The 23,559-nt window shown below is 37.5% G+C and overlaps 1 protein-coding gene across 3 annotated transcripts in view; it reads right to left on the bottom strand.

Annotated features, from left to right (window-relative positions):
- The window catches only part of RNF144B (ring finger protein 144B), a 195,387-nt gene that overhangs the window by 14,203 nt on the left and 157,625 nt on the right, over positions 1–23,559 (bottom strand). For all 3 annotated transcript variants that reach the window (XM_055390693.2, XM_055390692.2, XM_019030033.4), the window contains one exon: positions 14,964–15,024. In XM_055390693.2, coding sequence (XP_055246668.1) covers positions 14,964–15,024 — 61 coding nt within the window. The remainder of the gene's footprint in view (positions 1–14,963; positions 15,025–23,559) is intronic.

The following is a 23,559-nucleotide window of genomic DNA, read 5'->3' as shown; positions in this document are numbered from 1 at the left end:
GGCACAGTCCGTTGAAAGCAAGGAAAGAGTTTAAGCCACAGAAAACACTGACCTTCCGTATTTTTCACTATCATGACAGCACATAAAGGACCATGCAAAGGAGTGTAGAAAAAGAAAAAGGAGGAAAACTTTACAGCTTTCTACACATTTCCTTCATTAGAAGTCCTTATTCCTTAGGAATGGCTTACAGAGCTTAACTAAGAGCATTAGTGGAGTAACTAAGAGACAGATTTTGACTCTATCCAAAAAGGAAATTGACTACTCTAGCCAACTCTGTAGAGCGTCTATTCAACATCTCTCCCAACCCCCTTGAACCTTCCTTATGAAGACTTATCACTATAAAATCTGAATATTCTAGAGATATTCTTTCCCACAATTCCATGAAACTAAGTCTTGGGCATGTGACATGATTCTAGCCAATGAGAGGCAAAGGCAGGTCCACTAAGGGGCTTCTGGGACTGAATCTCCACCTTGATACATAGGAAAGAAAGGCCTTTCTGTTTTTCTGCCTTTGAACCCAACTGTGTGAGGTTATGATGCTTGGATCATCAAAACAATCTTGCAGCTCTGAGGGAAAGCTAAATGATTCAGAGATGCTATTAGGTTGGTACAAAATAATTTGTGTTTTAATTAAAAACATTAAAAACATGGCAAAAACAGCAATTTTACCAACCTAATAAATTAACCAAAACCCATGACAGCCTACCTCTGGACTTGTGAGTGAGGTACTGAAATGCCCTTGCTGTTAAAGTCACTTTTAGGCAGGCATTCTGTTCCTTGCAGCTGAAAGCATCTTAGCTGATGTGGCTATTTCTGGTAATAGCAAGCAAGTACCCAGTTCAAACAAGGACTGTTCCTCCTGTGTGGTAGATATTTTATCAACGAGATTAAAGCATCATGTCCAAGATGACTTTTAAAGTCTTTTCCAAACCAATGATTTTATCATTCTAAATGTGAGGCACATGGAAATGTGTATGTAAGTAGAAATTTAAAAATGCATCCACATACAGTATCCTGTAGAAAACATTGTGTACAATAAAAATTGATACACCTTTGTAAAAAGTCAACATGCTATGCCATGTCTATAAGATTTCTATGTAGGTGAGCAAATAATATACATTCATACAGTTGAACGCCACATAGCTTTTTTTAAAAAAAATAAATCAATATAACAATTTAGAAAGACCTCTAAGATATATTGTTAAGTGTAAGAAAAAAACAAAAAAAAATCAGGCTGGGTGCAGTAGCTCATGCCTGTAGTCCCAGCACTTTGGGAGGCTGAGGCGGGTGGATCACCTGAGGCAGGAGTTCGAGATCAGCCTGGCCAACATGGTGAAACCCCATCTCTACTAAAAATACAAAAATTAGCCAGGTGTGGTGGTGGGCGCCTGTGATCCCAGCTACTAGGGAGGCTGAGGCAGGAGAATCGTTTGAACCTGGGAGGCAGAGGTTGCAGTGAACCAAGATCGTGCCACTGTACTCCAGCCTGGGCAACAGAGTGTGACTCCATCTCAAAAAAAAAAAAAAAAAAAAAAAAAGCAGACAGAAAGAGTATAAATGAAACATGTTTATAAAAACATGTATATATAGGCCAGGCACAGTGGCTCACTCCTGTAATCCCAGAACTCTGAGGGGCCAAGGCTGGCATATCACATTAGCCCAGGAATTCAGGACCAGCCTGGCCAACAGTGGTGAAATCTCATCTCCACAACAACAATAAAAAAGTAGCCAGGCATGGTGGTGCACACTTATAGTCCCAGCTACTTGAGAGGCTGAGGTGGGAGGATTGCTTGAGCCCAGGAGGCAGAAGGTACAGTGAGCTGAGATCATGCCACTGCACTCCAGCCTAGGTAACAGAGAGAAACACTGTCTCAAAATAAATAAAATAAAAATATGTATATATAGAAATATACTTTAACATTTGCAGAAGAATATTAAAGAAACATAACAGTTACTCTTGAGTAAAGGCAGGGGCTAGGAGAGGAGGCAAAGATTTACTTCACCTCTAAACTTGAAATTTTTTTTAAAAAAAGGTCAAGTACTACTTTTATAATTTTTTAAAATTGGTTTTAAAAAGCTACTTTGATCTGCATATGTACAAACAGATAAAGCAATTCTGGAACTAAGCTGTCCCCTAGAAAAATCATTTACTTTTTTATAATACTGAAACACATTCAAATTTCCCCTTTGTTTCATATTCTTCTCCATATACAATTCTCATCCTATGCTTTTCCTTTCCCCTAAAAATTCCCTTTCTTCTTCAAGTCATAACCTATCCATTCTTAAGTGAACTACCTTCTATTGTGCACATGCCTTAATTTGGGGGAAGGAGCACAGAATCGGCATCTTGTTAATTGCTGCTCTCTATTCATTTCATGGAGATGGCCTCTCTGACGGTAGGCAAGGCTGTTTCTTATTCTGTTTGTGTGCTCCAACTTACCTGAAACAGTGAGGGGATGCCTACCTATTGATTCAGAGCAGTAATTTCTGGGTTTTTCAAAAGCATATAGATGTATTTCTATGCCAACAATTGACTTATAATGCACATACTAATAATACCATCTTGAATTGCCTTGTATTGGAATTTTCCAATTCACTTCTAGTACTCTCATCAACAGATGTGCACAGCATATTAAAATCATCCAATATCAGTCCTGGTGTTGAAAGTATGTTATGATTTCTATTAGACCATAGCTCTCCACCCACCTCAATTAGGGTTCTCAAATTTGGAAAGTCGTCGATTTGGCAAGACTTGGAACTTTCCATATAGCACTTAAACATTAAACCTCCTTTATGAAGTATCACTTACAAGGGCAACAATGAAAAACAAATTTTAACATTAAAACAAATAACTATCCCTTTTAGAATTCTATTCTCTATACATAACTTTTATTTTACTTCCTATCTCAGCTTAGTTTTGGATGAGCAATTCACATTCACTGGTTCTCATTCCTATCCACTCAAATCTTTCTTAAGTATCTGAAATGAACTTTTGCTCTAAACACATTAATAAACTGCTCTGTAAAAATTACAAGTGACATCCCTCTATAGTCACATTCAGCAAATGTTTCCAAATCCATCTCTGACCCTGGACTCTTCTTGTCACTCTGTCTTCTATGTGTCAGGCCCTGCCCTCTCTTTTCTTCTCATGGTCCTTTCTCCTTTATCATCAATACTGCTTTCTTTCTCCCATCCATGGATGGTATCCAGGTCTTACTCCTAGGTTTCTTTCATACTTATTTACGGAACTCATATCGTAAGTAAGCCTAGACTTCAATTAAATTTGGATTATTCCAAATAACTTCTCCAGATAGGACCTCTTATGACAATAAGACTGAAAATAGACACATGTCTATTATTCATTGTTTATTCAACAAATGACTGGTTTCAGGTACTTGTTAGAGACCCTGGGCACATGGAGATGAAAAATAGAGGCTTTCCTCCTTAGAAGCTTCACAGTATGAAAAAGGAAATATATGTTTAAAACGAATACAATGTCAAAAAAAAAAAAAGGGAAACCAAGCAATGCAAATAAATGACAGTGCATCCCATGAGATAACAAAAATGAAATTATCAACAAATATTGATGAGGATCTCTTGGGGTAGAGGTAAGAAATATTTAATAGTTATATATGGAAAGTTTGTTACGATTTTTTTATCCAAATATCCAAATGTAGTTTCCCCTTTAATCAACTCTAAAAACAGGGGGTAAAACTAGTCCCTCCTAATCATAAAACAAAGCAGGAAACACATGCTGAGACAAAACACAATGACATTAGATTACAAAGAGATAAAGCACCATATCAAAAGATCTTTTTTAAAAAATCCCTGAGGTAGCAACTTTGCAGGCAGCATTTAGAAGCTGTAGAAGAGAGAACAGACTTTTTCTGGATATTAGAATTAAGATTCTGTCCTCAAAGAAAACACTGAACAAGGGCATTCACATCCCGAAGTGGGATCTTGCCAGCTCATGAGAACCAATTGCGTCTTTTTCCAACTCCAAGTTCAGTGACATTACCTTGGTAGCTTAAAATTAGCCACGGTGGAAGTATTAATATTTACACCTTAGAAACTCAGCTGGGTGTGGTGGCTCACAACTGTAATCCTAGCACTTTGGGAGGCCGAGATGGGTGGATCACCTGAGGTCAGGAGTTCGAGACCAGCCTGGCCAACACAGTGAAAACACCTTCTCTACTAAAAAATACAAAATTAGCCAGGCCTGGTGGCACACACATGTAATCCCAGCTACTCGGGAGGCTGAGGCAGGAGAATCACTTGAACCCGGGAGGCAGAGATCGCAGTGAGCTGAAATATTGCCACTGCACTCCAGCCTGGGTGACAGAGCAAGACTCCATCTAAAAAAAAAAAACTGGCAAGCACTACAAATCAGAGTTGTTCCCCTCATCCTGCCAAAGACTGTTTACCAACACCTCATTAAACACAGGCCATGAAAGTAATGAATTGGAAGTAAACATATCAATGTATTAATATAAAACCTGCATCCAGCACAGACAAGTCTGGGAAAGTGCAGAATTTGCACAGCACAAAAAGAGGAGAAACCAAAACTGGAACAGTGACAGCTGACTTATCCCTTACAGTCAAACAGCTACACACAGATCATTTATAGAAATTCATAAATGGCATTTTTGGATAAGAAAAGGGAAATTGGTAACTCTGTCTGAAGGCACAAAGAATACTTATGCAATTTGTTTTTCCATCTACTTTCTCTATTTTTGATTCACAGTAGGGACCTCTGAGCTCAAAGCACATTTATTGCTCTTTCAACTGGGTAACTACTAACTTAGAATTGCTAGAGATGATTGTACAACATTGTGACTATACTTAATATATTACATTCTTGAAAAATGCTAAGAAAGTAGATGTAAAATGTTTTCACCACAAAAACAATGACTACATAAGATAGATAACGCATATGTTAATTTTAGTTATATCCACAATGTGTATATATATATATATATATATATATACTTCAAAACACGTTGTAGACAGTAAATACATACAATTTTATCTGTCAATTTTTAAAAATTCATTAAATAGATTAACACATAAGATAAGCTCTTTGTTTTTAGTAAATATACATGCAATACAAATGAATAGAGCTAAAAATATTAAGGGTAAAGCAAACGTCAACTGATCTTTAGATAAAGGGATTTTAATTCTTTACTTTTGTATATTTCTTAGATTTATCTCTTGTCTATGTATTATTGATTTTTGTGAAATAAAAATGTTCAAACCTTTATAATTTTTAAAGAAAAAAATTGCTAGAGATAAAGCCTTTGAGATGATTACGTTTGTGAGAACCAGATCACACTGAGCCAATTCTAAGCCTTGCTTTTGAGAGTTACTGACAGCTGCACATTTTTAAAAATTGCACTTAAACCTATAGGTTAGAACTATGAATAAGCAACCAATCTACAGATAGTTTTGATCTGAAAGATTTCCACATTTTATCCAAATAATACAAATGTAAATGAGATTCTCACATGTAATAAAGCAGGTGAATTTTACAAAAGCAGAAAAACCCAGAATGGAAGTAGTCTTTAGTTTTCACTGACCCCAGCTAGGGTTATCATAGGAGAAAGTGTGGTTCTACTCACTATAGAAACCATCTAACACAAGACTTCTTTCTTCCCTATAAAATAGAGATGTTCAAGATTGAATAGACATTGTAAACAAGACACTTAACACAGTGCCTGACAGGAAGCAGGTTCTACACAAGAATTAGTGAAATTTCCCCCAATCCTCAACCTTAATGTGTGACTTTAAACTCTTTGAAAGGGACAAACAAATCTGTATTCTTTATCATGATGCTTTTCAAACAATGGGGATTGAGGTATCAGTTTAATAGGTTGTGACCAGCATAAAAATGAAATAGATTAGAAAAGAAAGTAGGGTGCATCTCACATTAGTTTCATGAAACTTTTGCTGGTTCTATCTTCGGGTGTGTGTGTGTGTGTGTGTGTGTGTGTGTGTGTGTGTGTGTGTGTGTGTGCATGCTGGCTTTCAAAGTAAAATGGATTTATTATTCTGGGTCACAGTTCCACACTTTGAAAAACAGTGACTTACACAAAGTTGGTGCTCTATAAATATCTGCTGGATGATTTATGAATGGATGCAACCTGGGAGGTATTTTGTAAACTTCACGTTCAATATTGCTAGGTTCGCTGTAGTTTCATATTACATAAAGTTCCTCCTTTTGCTTCAAATCTGCATTACCCCTTTTCTCTTCTCACTCTCAGCTGCAGACCCTCCTTCTTATTGCACCTAGGAAACAAGCAACTAGAAGAGAACCCATGCAGACCAATCTACTAGGCTGCCTGCATCCATGTCCGTAACCTCTCCACCTTCTTTCCTGATAGAGAAGATGACCTAAACCTACCCCCAAGTAAATCCAATCCCTCTATCTGGCACTGAAATCCATTCCCCTCACACTCTCAAGGATTTGGCTTCTGCAGTTACCTCCCCCCTCCCTCTCCTGTATCATCCCTTTCTGCCGGATCATAAGTTCCTTTCAAGAAAAAACAAAACAAAACAAAAAACACTCCTTGAAAGAGTTAATATATTCACTGCACCCATTTTTCTTCTCATAGTACCCTGAACCCTCTCCAAGCTGGCACTTCTCTGTCATTCCACTAAAACTCGCTTGTCAAGATCACCAAAGACCTCTGTTATCAACTCTCAGACCATATCTCTCCTCATCTGTCAGTAGCTTCGGACCCAGTGGACACTCTCCTCCTTAAACACTGTCTTCACCCAGCTTCTGGATTCATGTTTCTGGCCATCCTTTGTCAATCTCCTTTGCCAGATCCACCTCTTCTAAAACCTATAGTGTCCCAGGGCTCAGTCCTGAAACTGCTTCTTCAGCTATGTTTAATTCTTAGATGCACTCATTCAGTGTCATAGCTTTAAACCTGACCTCTATGTTGATGATTCCAAAGTTTATACTACCGATCCCGACTCATATAATCCAGATGTACCTCTACCAGGAAATCCTGACAGACAGTTCCACCTTCAAAACAGACTCCAAATCTGGGCATTTCCAATGCTTCTGCTTTTAACATATAATCTACTGTACTGTCTTGGACTGGATCACTACCACAGCCTCCTAATAAATCTCCCTGCTGCCATGTCATTCCATTACCATCCACTCTTCTGCAGCAGCGACAGTAATCCTCTAAAATGGAAATCATTTCATGACATTCCCCTGATCCAAACCCTCCAACGGCTTCTCATCCCACTAAGACTTCATCTTCATAATCTATGGGATCAGGCCCTTGACTACCACTTTCAAATTACCTCCTATGACTCTCCCCTCTGCTCACTTAGCTCCATCATAAGGGCCTCCTTGCTGTTTCTCAAACAGAAACCAGGCTTCTTCTTGCCTCAGGGGCTTTGTAGGTACCTTTACCTCTGCCTGAAATGATGCTCTTCCCGTAAGTATCCATATGGCTTGCTCACATCAAATCAAGTCCTTTTTCAGATATAACCTCATCAAAGAGGTCTTCCACAAAAATCCTATCCAAAATAGCCTCCCCCATCTATCTCTTTCCCCTTACCCTTATTTATATAAAAGGATATACCCCCACCATCTAATATTACTTATTTATTATCTAACCTCCCACATACACACATGCACATACACAGGATCCTTTAGGGCAGGGATTTTGTCCTGATGATCACTGTATTCCCCATCAGCTAGGAAAGGATTTCTCAACAGCAGCACTATTGACATTTGGATTGGATAATTTACCGTCATGGAGATGTCCTGACATATTTGTTGAGCCAACAAACACACAACACACACACACACACACACACACACACCCTAAAATAGAACCAATAAAACTTTTATGAATGATGCATTAGATGTTTAGCAGCATCCCTGGCGTCTACCCACTAGCTGCCAGTAGCTTCCTACCCAAGTCATGACAATCAAAAATGTCTTTGGACATCACCAAACATCCCTGGAAGATCCATTCACCCTTCTCTGACAATCACTGACCCAGCAAGATGCCTAGAATGTTGCATTTGTGTAAATAAATGGAGTGACATAACAGAAATATAAGACATAGCATCAGTACATCAATTTCCCATAGTAAAAAAGATAATGGTAGCATATGTATCCAAGTTCTATATTGTTCAGCCCTACATTCAGGTGTTTCCAGAGAACAGCAATAACAACCCAGAGAGATATTTGCAAAAGGGCACTTCTGTAAAAGTGCTTCCCCCAGAGAAACACGGATCCAGACATAGAAATCTGGCCAGATTCCACTGAAAAGATATCTGAGCACAGCATGGCACCTACACTTCACAATGCCCTTCAGCTCAGCTCCTAGAAGAGCAGATACAAGGAAAAGCCAATGGAAGGTAAAAGAGCTGGGCTTTTTAAGGAAATGTATTATAATTCCAGTATCCCATTAAGAGAATAGTTTTGTCTTATATACCTCATGTAACAGAGTATACACATGGCCTAGAGGCCAGGTTTAGTAGAAATAGAAAAAATGCAGAGAGTCATCAGACATCAGCAGCCCTGGCATCTAACAGGACTACACAGAACCCAAGGTAAAAGGAACAAACTGGTAGACTCCAGCTGGAAGTCAGATTGCTATCACATGAAGAGCTGTTCTTCTCATTCTCTCCTCACACTAATGACCTATAAGGAATTTGAGACAAAGTGGAGTGCCCACAGGAGTCACAGGATATTTTTTTCAACACCTTTTATTATTGTTTTTGTAAATTCAATTCTACCTCCTGGCTTTTGGCCTAGGAAACACAGTTATAATACAGATATACAAAATGCACAATTATCCAGAAGTTTAAGGTCCGGTTGCCCTCCCTTCAAATTTCTATTCCAATGTTGGAAGAAAGTGAACTGATGCCTAGTCAACTAATTACTTCTGCATCAGCAGTGATGAAAACATCATGTAGCTTTGAGATGGGAAAAAGTTCAGAAATCTAGTAAAAGAGAAACCAGGGACCTGTAAGTCAGCACCTAAATAATAGTGCCTTCAAAATTTTATATTACTATACATGATTTAGAAGTGGTTAACTCTGACATATTTACATCAGAGATAGACAAATTCAAAGACTTAAACTGCAATTTACTTACAAAAAGTAGAATTGATTACTGAAGCAAAGCCCCACAGCTATGTGATCTTGAGACTCTGCATGTTCATGTAAATTATGCGAGGCAAGAAATGCTATTTAAAACTATTTTCTACTTCCGTATTCTGACTATTACTGGGAAACAGAAACATTCTGGGAAATAAAACTGCCATGAGACCTAAAGACCACATCTGACCTTAATGATTGCTTTCATATTTCAAAATCTCAATCTAAAACCCTTGGCTTTCCCACCTGGCACCATCAGCATTACATATGCTGAGTTTGCTTTTGATTCTGTTGTATATTCTCTGTCCTAGCAGGAGTGGTTTTTCTGCCATTCTCCACCATTGTGCCAAAAAAGACATCACACGAACTTTTATTATTGTGGGAAACACCATGCACTTGAGTTAACTATCAGCTGTAATAAATAAAACTGTTTCAGTAGACTAATGAGAGATGGGAGGTGTTAAAAAAATCAAACTGAGCAGACAATAAAGTACTTAAGCATCACACAGTCTACAAAGAGGGAAAAAAACACTAAAAGAAACTACATAACTACATAGGGAGCTCTGATGGAATAAAACCTTTATGATCAGATACAAAAGCTGGGGTGGAAGCACTTCACCAAGGACAAATAAAAGAGCAAGGTGAAACTAGAGTAATATCATAAATGTGAAGACATGAAATGAAAGGAGGCTTGAGGAGAATGCTGAGAACAAAAGGGCTTTCAAAGAAAGATAGAACCACAGCTTGAAGAAGCATTGGAATGGCACCTGGCATAGGATAGACACGCAATACATAAATAAGCACATACTTAATACAGGAGTGAAGTCAGTAATATTAACAAACAAGAAAAGAAAGACAACTTCCTATTTCACTTTTTTTTAAATGAAGGAGAACAATATGACACAACCCTTCTGTAAGAGTTCTTAAACTGCTATATGATAATATAAATAAATATTCAAGAACAGATACATCAACCTAGCAAGGAACGGAAGCAACTTGCAGTTACAGAAAGTCAAACAGGGTCACAAAAAAAGGAAAAGTGCTTAAGAACTCAAGATGGATCATCTTAACCCAATTTTCAAAAAAAAAACTATTTTGAAAAAGTAGACTCTGGAAACAAGAGGCAAGAAAAATTCTTGCATTAGTCATCAGGCATGTACTTTGAGAACCACTGGAAAGTAAAGCAGTGATCATTAATCCATGCCAAACTTAGCATTCCCTTTTCCTTGTTAATATTGGAAAGCTGATGCAGAAAGAGAAAGCCAGAAACATAGTGGCAGCCAGATGAAAAGTCACAGATGGGTGGAAAGTGGGTAGAATAACCAACCAATATCAGATAGTATTTCTTTGCTTTGTGTAAGCAGGAGGATGATTTTTGTGCAATCCTATTCAAAATATTTTCCATCAGACTTAAAGACATAAAGGACAAGCTGAGCAAATACGTAACACAAAGCAGAGGACAATTCACACACTGAACAACAAGCTAAAGACTAAAAGAACTTGGCAGGCACTAAGAATTGGAAAAAACTAAGGATGATTTTTTATAACTAAGAAATAGTACTGCATCTACTCTGATTCTACATTTTTCCAGAGCAGTAGCAATCTCCACAATTCTGTCTCACAGTCCAGCCAATGAGATTTTCTTTCAGCTGGTTAGTCATTTAACTCATTTACAGTATTAGTGGGTATTTAATGCACCCCAAAGTCCCCTTATAAATGGTTTCACATCAAATATATATTCACAACATAGTCTCAAAGTCACCTAGCTGATGAAGGTCTTGAGTTTGAGGTAGACAAGAAGTCTATTTTACATAATTTAGATAAAGTTTAGACAGAATTAGATAAAGTGTATCCCAATCATGTAAATTCCATTATGTAGCACTTCATTAACTTAAATTTACTCTTATTTGAAATGTCCATTTTCCAATAATAATCATAATGGATGGTAATGAAGAATTACACAATTACAAATTGCCTTCCAAAATCACCTAAGAGGCCGGGCACGGTAGCTCACACCTGTAATCCCAGAACTTTGGGAGGCCGAGGTGGGTGGATCACTTGAGGTTAGGACTTCGAGACCAGCCTGACCAACATGGCGAAACCCCATCTCTACTAAAATATGAAATTAGCCAAGTGTGGTGGCAGGCACCTGTAATCCCATCTACTTGGGAGGCTGAGGCAGGAGAATCGCTTGAACCCAGGAGGCGGAAGTTGCAGTGAGCAGAGTTCGTGCCACTGCAATCCAGCCTGGGCAACAGAATGAGACTCCATCTCAAAAAAAATAAACAAAACAAAAACAAAATCACTTAAGAGGAAATTGCCTCTGGGCCTGTTACGTTTTTCATAAAATGAGGAGGTTAAATCAAAAGGTCACTAAATTTAATACACTGCAATACTTTATGACAGTAAGATGTCTATTAAATTTATATTTAAATTATAGGGTTTTACAATTTGGCAGTTCCTCAAAAACTAAATGTAAAATTACCACATGATCCCGAAATCCCAATTCTAGTTACTTTACCCAAAAGTACTGAAAGCAGAAACTCAGATTATACCCCAGTGTTCACAGCAGCATTACTTACAGTAGCCAAAAGGTGGAAACAACTGAAATGTCCATCAACAGATGAATAAACAAAATGACGTTAAAAACATACAATAGGTTATTCAGCCTTAAACAATGAAATTCTTATACATGCTACTACAGGAATGGAACTTTGAAAAACATATATTAAGTAAAATAAGACAAACACAAAAGGACAGATATTGTATGATTCCACTCATATGAAATATCCAGGCTAGGCAAATAAGAGAAAGTGGATTAGAGGTTACTAGCGGTTTCAGGGAGGAGGAATAAGGACTTATTGGTTAATGGCTACAAAATTTGGGATCATGAAAGAGCTTTAGAAGCAGTGGTGATGGCTGCACAACTGTATGAATGTAATTAATGTCACTGAATTGCACATCTAAAAATGGTTTAAATGGCAACTTTTATGTTAGGTATATGTTTAATAACAAAAAGAAAAGTATAGAATTTTAACATTTGTATAGATAAGGAAGGTTAGCCACAGTCTATGTGGTCCTAGGCAAGTCTCAATCTGTCCTGTTTTCAGTTTCTTTATCTATAAAATAAGAATAACAACATGAATTGTTAATGCATGGGATCCACAGTGGGGCATCTGCCCAGAATTCGTGAGAAAAAAATAAATTCCATGTATGAATAAAACTATTTGATCAATTTGTAACAGAGCAAAGTAGAAATATGCATCACCACCTAAAAAAGATAGACTGGCTCAGAGGCCTGCCCAACTTAATTGTAGCTAGACTGAATATATTATCACGTCTAATGAAAGAATAAGCCAGTTACAAGCAGGTTTGAATACTACTGAAAAGTCAAAAAGCCAACCACTATCTGGGGAAAGAGTGGAAATCTTAGCCAATGATTTTCCACATCTACCTTGCCCCACATAAAGATGGATGTTGCCAATTAACTTCAAGTGTTCTAATCCCACTGACAACAAGACAATCAATAATATCTACTTCAGTATGATGATATTTCCTGAAGAACGGTATGATTACCTCTTTGGGAAAAAAGTGTACAGGAGAAGAACATTGAGAATAATTTAATTTAAAACGTGCTACTTTTAAGTTATTTTTATTGCCAACTGTTAAAATTTTGAACACTGAGACACAGGAAGCACTCACAGGAAGTGCTTTACAAGTATTAATTCACATAATCCTCATCACAACCCTGTGGTACAGAGATACTTGTTATCCCCATTTCACAGATGAGGAAGTTAAGATGCAGAAATATTAAGGACCTTGCCATGGTCACACAGCTTACCAGTGGTGGAGCCTGCAATTGCACTCAGGTCTTAGCTACCATTTTAAAATAAACCAAAACTTTATATTCATCAGTGAGAAACAACCCACAGAAAGTTGTAATTCCTGGTAATATTAGAATATTCTAATTACAGAAAGACATTTGAGCTAACAGATATGTTACCTAAAATGTAAACAATTAGGAACAAGGCCTGTTGCTGACATATGGGGCAGTGAAGTTAGCCAGGGAAGTAACAGGCAGTCATGGGAGAGGACAAGTGCTGATGGAGGCATGAGAATACTGTAAATAGACTGAGCCCCAGTGACTGAGTAGGACTGATGTGGTTGATATGTCACATCTCACCATTTAAGCAGCAGCCTGAAAATCCAACCTAACTCTGTAGGCTTTCTCCAGGTAAAAGCACTCAAATCATGGTACTTGCTACCAGCCAGGCATCCACAGGGTGAATACTGGGAATGTCCATGTTCTAATTATAATTGATTTTTATAGTGGAGGATATTGGGATAAAGTGGGAAAATGGCAAGGCAGATGGTTGATGCTCTTATCTTTAGCTATCACATCTGGTGTTATAATGCTCAATCTAATCAGCCCATGTGGATGGATTAGAGAGGGTCAATATTAACTACCCCCATCATTAACTTATCACAGAACAGAAGCATCAGATTATGTCATCATCCATTAAACCAAACATCCTTCTGACTCCCTGGTTCTGAGTCCATGTTCAACATTATAAACTATTTCCTACTTCACATCTGGATATAGAGCAAAAACGTACCCACCATTTGGAATTCAAATAACCTAGTCCAAGATTTTTTTTTTTTTTGGTATATTTAGCTTAATATATCAGCCTTGTGAGTTAAGTAATCCACCCATGAGATGAATCTGGTTTTGGCTGCTGGATTTAAAAAAAAAAACAAACAACAACAAAAAAAAAAACCACAAAAACAAAGTCAGTGTTCTTCTCCTATAAGACCAAGCCAGATCTAGATCTAAGGTTGCTATTAACAACCTATGTATCCCCAACAAGCATTCCTACTCTACCCCTCTTCATGCTCTGTATGTTTTTTTTCTTTTTTCCTGTAAGAATTATTTTTCAGGGTAGTTGTAAAAATTAAATTAGATAAAGATAATTGTACTGACCAAACTTATTGGCACATGACAAATAAATATTCATTTTCCCCCCACCCTCACCTCTAGACTTTATGAACCCATATTTAAAAGTTAGCAATCAGAAAACTTTATGTTCATGATAGATTCAAGTTTAATATACTCAATGAGACTATACCAGTCCAATAAGTTCTGGGAGAAACGATTTTTTCCTACTTCTGAGATACTAAGAAATAGTCCATTTACCTCAAAAATAGATTAGGGTATGACAAGAGGGAAAGGTCTCCTAAAAAAGACCTGTCAAAAGCCAAATGAAGTAAAAATATAATTCTTATAGCTAAATAGAAAAGCTATATAAGTTACCCCAAGCCCAAAGTCAGAAAGAAAATCAGTCCAATACATTGTAAATTGCACAAGAACGATACATATCCACACTCTGTTATTACCATGATTACAAAAGTAGTATCAAAAACACAGGTGTTATGTATTCTGAGGAGCAGTAAAAATGTTTGGGCTGGTAATGTTTCGAAGTGATCTTCAAGAATCGAAAATTAGTGGTAAAACCCATTTCGAGGGTCACTTTCTTTTGTATTATTGTGATTATAAAGCCATCTAAATTTTGCAAAACCTTTCTTACATGAGCCAAATTAAAAATACAAAACAAACAACATAAGGAAAGTTCTGTTTCCTGCTAGTCTGCATTTTTCTCTGGTGGTAGCTTAGAGGCTTGAAATTTTATGTTGCAATTACAGTATTCTCCTTTTAGAGCACCCTTGAGGCTTTGTTGACAGCCCACAGCTGCCTTTATCTTCCATGCGGGTTAGTGTAAAAATGACACATGTAAAACCACATTCATCATCAGGAAAAAAAGAAGAGTTCATACCTCTTTCAAATTTTAACCTCTGATAAAGCTGAAACTGGTCCACAGGTACCAAACAGGCAATCTGAAACCAGAGACATAAAAGGTTGAGACTTCAGTCATCATAGTGCCCTGAGTTACCAGCCTTTTGATTTCTCTTTCTGGCTTTGCTTATTATACTTTCTCTACACCAATTGTTTGCAAACCTCTTTTTCTCCACATTGTTCATGTAGTAAAACACATGCAACAATTTTCAAGTCATCCCCACTCCACCACCATAGCTGAGAATCACTGCTGAAGGGAGCAGTTACAAAACTCATTGATCACCTTCTACCTTCAGTCAGTGGCTACCAAGACCAGACAACAAAATTTTATTACAAGGACTTCTAAAATTATTCATATTCCTGTATTAAAGATGCTTCCTTTCTCTATATCTTCATTTAAGAATTTTTTGAAATTATAGTTCTAGCTTTGGAATCCTGAAAAACTAAAGTCAGGTAGACAGCATCTCAGGAATTATGCAAATGTCATTTGTCACCTAGGAAAGAGTACCTTTTAAACAATATAAAAATCATGTCTTCTGACAAGAGTCACTTCCTAGAGCCCTCGGTTATGGGACATTGACATCTCAGACTCTGGTAGAAAAGAAATGCCTAAAATATTTCTTGCAACTAGACTCCTATTTCCATTTCAGATGGCAACATAAACCAAAGGTTTACTAGTAAACAACAACAATTCACACTTAACTGAATGACATTTCAAATTAGTTATTTTTAAAGGCAGATGCAGGAAAAGCTAACTGCTCTTAAACCAGCATTCTAAACATTTTAATTCCATTGATGTCAAATGTAAATATATTGACATAACTTAAAGATTTATATATGAGAAAATAAAGATTTTCTCATATATAAATCATATATAAATCAAATCAAATCACATTTGATATTAGCCTTCCAGACATCCAGTAAGTTCATACAGGACAGAGTTTTAGCCCTGACAACTCCAACTCTAAACTATCACCTTTTTTTGGCACAAAATACACCTACATTGACGTTCTTGCAACTAAGGAAAGGACATCTGCTTTGAGAAAACTGGAGTAAGAAAATGATGCAGCTAAAATTGTATTTAACAAATATTATACCTTTTATAATGCATTCAAAATCTAATCCTTTCCCTTATAAATAATCTCAAGTTGTTTATTTCGCAAATGAATCTAAATTAGCTAAAATGTATAAAGGACCACAAAACAAGTTTGGTCTTCCTCATTCCAAATAAAGTGTGGTAAAACATAACTTTAATTATAAAAACATTTTTATCCAAATTTTCTTTCTCCAGTTGGGGAGAAAATGTTGCATTTTCATCTGGTACCTTAAAGCTCCTTAGCAATCTTTACAAAAAAAAATTATGCGCAATATCATGTTATATGTATTTTACCATAGTTCTTTCAATAGTGTGGTTGGACTTTTATTACACTGAAAGTCAACTTTATTCATCTGTTATAATGCTACCCAGACATCTTTCCTGAAAGACAATGATGTCTCAAATAAAATTCAGAGTTGGAGACAGAAGGTACAAGCAAATGAAGTGATAGGAGGCATTTAGGAACCAGAGTTCAGTTCCTGACTTTGTCGCTAATTCATCATGGGTGGAGGACAAACAAATGCTACGTCAGCTTCTGGACCAACACGACTTGGGGGGGTGATACCATCTGGGCCCAAGAGACCTCAATAATATTCTATGAATCTTTTTTTAACCACCACCTTCTTTGATTCCAGAAGACAGTCTTGTACCCCACTCACCCTCATCTAAAATAGTTTGTGGACTGATGACCTCCTTTTAAATCCTTCAAAGTCAACCCCTAAAAATTCTGATTCTTTTTCAATGATGAGCAATTTATATAAATGTCAAATACAGTTTATGGAAGACAAGGCAAACAGAAGATGTTTTAGATACAGTTGAAATGTTAATGTGAAAAATGACAGAAATTAATGCAGTAAAAAGTAAACAACTGTAGAGATGGATGTTTAATTTTAAATTAGAAAAATAAATTTCATTGGAGTACATACTACTGCCAACAGGGAAGTCATAGATTTCTAATTTTTTGTCTTTTATGGTACTTTGGATTTCTCATTTAAGTCAAAGGTTTGTATGGAACGAAGACTTACTAAGGTAAATCAATTTTTTAATTGAAAGTTGTGATTACAAGAAGTTAATTACTTTGCTTCTCATTCTATTTGGTCCTTTTGGAATGAAGACACCCATAGAATGCACCATTCTCTTCCCCAGTTCCCCTCATTTAGACTTGCATCTTTTGTATTACTGTTTTTTTAAGAGATGAGGTCTCACTTTGTCAACCCAGGCTGGAGTGCAGTGGTACAATCATAGCTCACGGTAGCCTTAAACTCCCGGGCTCAAGCAATCCTCCCTCCTCAGCCTCTCAAGTAGCTGAGACTACAGGCATGCACCATCATAACTGGCTAATTTCTCAATTTTCTGTAAAGATGGGGTCTCGCTATGTTGCCCAGGCTGCTCTCAAACCCCCAGCTTCCAGTGATCTTCCTGTCTTGGCTTCCCAAAGTGCTGGGATTACAGACATGAGCCAGTTGCACCCAGTCACATTTTTTCTAAATATTTGTTGACAGCTTTCCATGAGTAAAGCTTTGGTCTGGAAGCCTAGCATACAATGAGACAGGACATACAGAAGCTACACTCAAGAGGCTGAAATTACTTAGAAAGCAATAAACATAAGATTTACAAAAGATCTACCCCTTAATGTTGTCTGTTGGATTTTGCAGATTAGAACTAATTTTCTGAAATATTTCTATTATATTTTTGGCTTTAGATGAGAGCTGTACAAAAAAAAAACACAACAACAAATGATACAAAAGGTTAAATTCCTGGTTCCACTGTCATTTGGAGCTAAGTCACTATTGCTCAAGACCTCCATTTTTACAACTGTAAAATTGAAATATTAATACTTGTGTTAGGATGATTATTAGAAGACTAAATCAGGCTGCAGGTAAAAGGGCTACAATCAATTTTTTGAGGATATTCACAAGTACTGTAAAATTGACTGCTACACCTGACAATCCTAGAGAATAAAAGAGATTATGAAGAGGTATCTTGTGGTATGCATTTATCTTCTTCCTGCCAACCGAGAATTTCCAAATCATTCAAAATCACACCAGACCATTATATAAAAAGTTGCAAAACTTGTATAGAGAGTTACCAAATGCCATTCCCCCAACTTCCCCTAATAACACTTTCTAAATTTAGTTGCTAAATGCCATTCCAACTTCCCCTAATGATAATCATAGTATTGAAATAATGACATTTATATTTCGATACAATAGAATTAAAGCATCTTCGGGCCTTATTCAAATCTCACTAATTGTTCCACTAAGGTCTTTTTTTCAGTATAAGATCCAATCCAGGTAACCAACTTGTACCTAGCTGTGGTATCTCCTTGACGTTCCAATCTGGGACAGTTCTTCAATTTATCTTTGCCTTTTGTGACTTTGATGAGTTTGAAGAGTCCAGGCCAGTTATTTGTACAGTGTTCCCCTAATTTGGATTTGTCTGATGCTTTCTCATGATTAGATTCAGGTTATGAATTTTTGGCAAGAATATCACAGACGTGTCCTTGGGGCCATCAGGAGCTACATGAGGACAACATGTCTCATTATTGATGATGTTAACTTTTTTTTTTTTAGTGTGTGATTTGAGGTGGGTTTTATTATTATTATTATTATACTTTAAGTTTTAGGGTACATGTGCACAACGTGCAGGTTTGTTACATATGTATACATGTGCCATGTTGGTGTGCTGCATCCATTAACTCGTCATTTAGCATTAGGTATACCTCCTAATGCTATCCCTCCCCCCTCCCCCAACCCCACAACAGTCCCTGGTGTGTGATGTTCCCTTTCCTGTGTCCATGTGTTCTCATTGTTCAATTCCCACCTATGAGTGAGAACATGCGGTGTTTGGTTTTTTGTCCTTGCGATAGTTTGCTGAGAATGATGGTTTCCAGCTTCATCCATGTCCCTACAAAGGACATGAACTCATCATTTTTTATGGCTGCATAGTATGTTAACTTTTTAATGTGGTTAAGGTGGTATCTGCCAGCTTCTCTATCATTTGGAATTAACAATTACCTTGTAGGGAGATATTCTGAAACTACGCAAAATCCTGTTTCTAATCAAACTTTGCCCACTAATTTTTGTATCCACTGACAATTCTTGCCAAAAATAATTATTACTGTAATATTTGCTTAGTGATTTTTCTATTTCTATCATTCATTTTGTACTTGGTGATTAAAATTCCACTGTAAGAAAAAGCTGTCCCTTCTCTATTTATTCATTTTTTAAATTTCAGTCAGCATAGACTGCAGACATTTATTTTATTCAGTGGCTTCTAATTCATTACTAACCAAATCCATATTCGAGCAGTAAAAGCAAAGCTCTCTAGGTATATTCTCAGCTATCAAGAGACCACTACCCTGAGATCAACTACTTAATGGTCTTTAATTTAAAGTTAATTTTTGCTACTTCTTCTTTGAAAGCTGTGCTAATTTATTTATTGTTAAACAGAAATTTCTCTCTCCTATCCAAGCACAAAAGACAACTTTTGTTCCTCATGATCATTCTAGAAACTCTTTCCAAAGGTGGGGGAAAACACCCAAACTTTAATTCAAAGATAAAATAAATTCAATTTCATGTTAATAGAATAAGAGCAATAATATCAGAATAATGACAACAAAAGCTACTAATTGTCCACAATCACTATTTTGTTTTGTTTCATTTCTGATAAAAATGAACCTTATGATCCTTATTAAATACTCAGTTCTGGCCAGGCAAGGTGGCTCACACCTGTAATCCCAGCACTTTGGGAGGCCGAGGCAGGTGGATCACGAGGTCAGGAGATTGAGACCATCCTGGCTAACAAGGTGAAACCCCATCTCTACTAAAAATACAAAAAATTAGCTGGGCGTGGTAGCAGGCGCCTGTAGTCCCAGCTACTCAGGAGGCTGAGGCAGCAGAATGGCATGAACCTGGGAGGCGGAGCTTGCAGTGAGCCGAGATCGCACCACTGCATTCCAGCCTGGGCGACAGAGCGAGACTCTGTCTAAAAAAACAAACAAACAAACAAAACAAAAACACTCAGTTCCTACTCAGCTGAATGTCTTTGCTTTTCCATTTCATCCCTAGCAGAGCATATCCAGGGAAGCCAGACCACACCTACACACGGGAGTGCTGTAACTGTTACACACAACTGTGATTTAATCTCTCTAACGTCCACAACCAAGAAGAAATGAAAAGTGAGGCACACCTGTTAATCAGTATTAACCACGATCATAATATTTAAACAAGCATCACCATCTACACTAACACTGACCTTACCCCCTCTCAGAAAAAAACAAAGCAAAAAAGGGAGGCAGAAAGTGAAGCCTGCTCACCACAAAAGCATTTATGCCAAAAGTGGTGTGTGTTCCCATATGAAGTGTTAATAAATACAATGTATATTGCTTTTTAGTTAAGAAAAAAAGACGCAATTAAAAAAATGAAACAGAAATTGGGGATAGGCTTTAGAGAACTGCTACCCATCAGAGTCCGGAAAGCCCAAACAGAAGGAAAAAGCGCCCAGACTTTACTTAGGTTTGGTCCTTCAAATCATGCTTCTGCTACAGTTGCTTTAAAAATTAAACAGGCTGAACAAATAATAAAACATATCAGAACATCTGGAGATGGAATTGACCACTAGTAAGTAGATCATTACAACCTGTCAAGGTTTGGGCAATTTGGGGGATGCTATGACTTGCAAAATCCAGGGCAGGGGAAATAACACTCACCATGCGGATCAATGTCTAATCACATTAACATAGGAACTAAAAATGTTTTCACAACCCAGAGAATGAGAGCTGCTCTTCCTAACAGAGGAGAAAAACAGCACATTCACCCATTCACCTGAGTGAAACTAACAAGCTGAAGTCTCTCACCTGAATACTAGATTAAAAATCCTGATTGGAAACCATATGTGGGCATCACTGTCTGAGAGGCAGAAGGCAAGAAATGGAATTCCAGGGCCACTGATCTTCGCAGTCCACTGTAGAGGGCAGCTTTCACTGGTCTTTGTTTCACATGTGCTATAGAAGTCTCTGTACATTATCTAACCAAGATCATCTTTCCATATATCATCCCGTCTTTTCTCCCTCCACTCAGTCATAAGTAAAAAGGGACATATCCATACACTCATGTGACACATTCAACCCACTGTGGCTTCGTTTTCTATGTGCCATTAGTTAAAGAATTATCTTAGAAACCTTATTACCCACTTATACAGTTTTAAGTACATTTTAAAACAAAGTTTTAACTACTTTCTAAAATGTGATTCAGCCAGGAAACTCAAAAATATCTATTAACTCTGGCTTGGCGGATTCCTCTAACCCCACCATCTCAAAGGTTTACTTTTCTCCAGCCAACACGTATTGCAGCCAAAGGTTATTACAGACACACTCATCCCTTCCCATTCAGATCCTTACACCACAGTAACAGGAATAAGGCCTCTTGTCTGGGCATTCTCACCCTTCCCTTGCCCTAGCTTCCCACCATGATAATGGGAAGGAAGAATGTTAAGAGATGGCAAGTGGAGGCAGAGGATTTGGGAAGAACACCTGGATTCCCTATCACTGTAGCCAACTTTCCCAAAGCCACCCAACTAAATATGCAATCTGAGTAAAAACTGTATTTATTTTGCAAACATAGCTTCAAATTCCCCAGTACTCGATCCCTCCTCCACCATACCTCCACCCCAGGTCTCCAGAATGCCCTGCCCTAACTCCCTTCTTACAGAAATTCTGAAGCCTCCATTCAGCTGCACCCACCCTTTCTCTGGTGCACACTGGGGCACTAGCAGTAAAAGGCAGGCTGGTCATTTCAGTGCTCCAGGGCTTAGAAAGAAGATTAGTGAGTGAGAAGCTCTTCCCTGCCCTCCACTGACACCTAGCAATTGGAAGAAGTTAAAACTCTCAGGCCATGTAATGGCAGGTACTATTCAAATAGGAATATGCACTCACCACTCAAAATTCGCACAGGCTAGACAAATGGTTCAAACTTTCCCAGGAAGTGATGGATGCTACTTCAATAACACTACATGGGAACTGCTTAAATTAGACATCACCTTTTTTAACAGGGCTACTAACTTCAAGCAAGGGCTTCGCCTGAAGTAATGCTATTGGAATAAACAATCTGTGTCCTGCCTCTCATAATTTCATGTTGGACACGATTACAAGATCAAGTACATTGGAAAATCTCTGCAGAGCAAAAGCTAAAAGTACCAGATGATGCAATAGAGGAAAGTTTTACTTTTCCCTGGCTCCTAGTGTGTTCACCTCTAGCCTCAAGTCCTCCTGAGTCACTATCTCTCACCAGCTTCCATGACACTGAAAGGGAAGCTGCCGTTTTCTACCATTTCCTATACAAGGGAACAGTAGAGTCATCCCTCAGTATCTGAAGGGCACTGGTTCCAGGACCTCCCGCAGATACCAAAATCTTCAGATGCTTAAGTCTCTGATATAAAATGGGGTAGTACTAGAATATAACTTATGCACATCCTCTCTCCTGTATAGTTCAAATCATTTTTAGATTACTTATAATACCTAATACAATGTAAATGCTAGGTAACTCATTATACTATATTGTTTAGGGAATAATGACAAGGAAAGTCTGCACGTGTTCAGTAAAAATATTTTTTCTGAGTATTTTCCATGGGCAGTTGAATCCCCAAATGCAGAACCCATGGACACTGAGGTTCAATTGTACTTGAACTGGGCATTAAGTGCGTCACTAAGGAGGCTACTCTTCATAGATAAAATTTAGGAGGCATAATCACAGCTGAGCCAATTTGGAAAAATCAAGAAGGCAGGTACACGGAGCACAGCCAACTCTGTAAGCTAGACCTGCACAAGGAAGCACTCAGAGGAAAGAGCTTACATTCCTGCCATCCTTTGAAGATGAAGCAATGTTAGACTTAAATGCATTTGGTAAGACAGAGAAGAATGAAGAATCACGTGTTGTAATATAAATAGCAGCAAGACAAAGGGAACCAGGCTTAATCAGAATTATTTTTAACAAGCAAAGTATATTTATGTGTTACCTGTGTAATTAAGCATTTTTTAAAAGGCAGAAGGAAGCAGTAGTCATTGAGATAGAACCTAGTCAAGCATATGTGAATGAACCCCATTGTGGTATACTCAATAATATATAGATTATAAGCCACATGTTATAACTGTATGCAATAAAATCTTGATCTAAAGCAAGTTAGAAATGAAGGTGGTACAGTCCAATTCATGTGTGTGGTATTTACTTTCAAAGGAGGAGGCCTATGTAAACTGATGCAGCTACCCATATCTCCAATATAATCTTCTATTCCATTTTCAACTCAAAATGATTATCAATTACCACTACCACATATTTTTATCACTGAAAAAGACAGTAGCAAGTTGATAGAGAATATTTGATTCTTTTTTTTTATTTTTTATTTTTTTTTGAGATGGAGTCTCACTGTGTCACCCAGGCTGGAGTGCAGTAGTGCAATCTCAGCTCTCTGCAACCTCCACCTC

This window comes from Gorilla gorilla, chromosome 5 (assembly GCF_029281585.2).
Source record: "Gorilla gorilla gorilla isolate KB3781 chromosome 5, NHGRI_mGorGor1-v2.1_pri, whole genome shotgun sequence".
NCBI lineage: Eukaryota > Metazoa > Chordata > Mammalia > Primates > Hominidae > Gorilla > Gorilla gorilla.
This window is presented reverse-complemented; position numbering and strand designations above follow the sequence as displayed.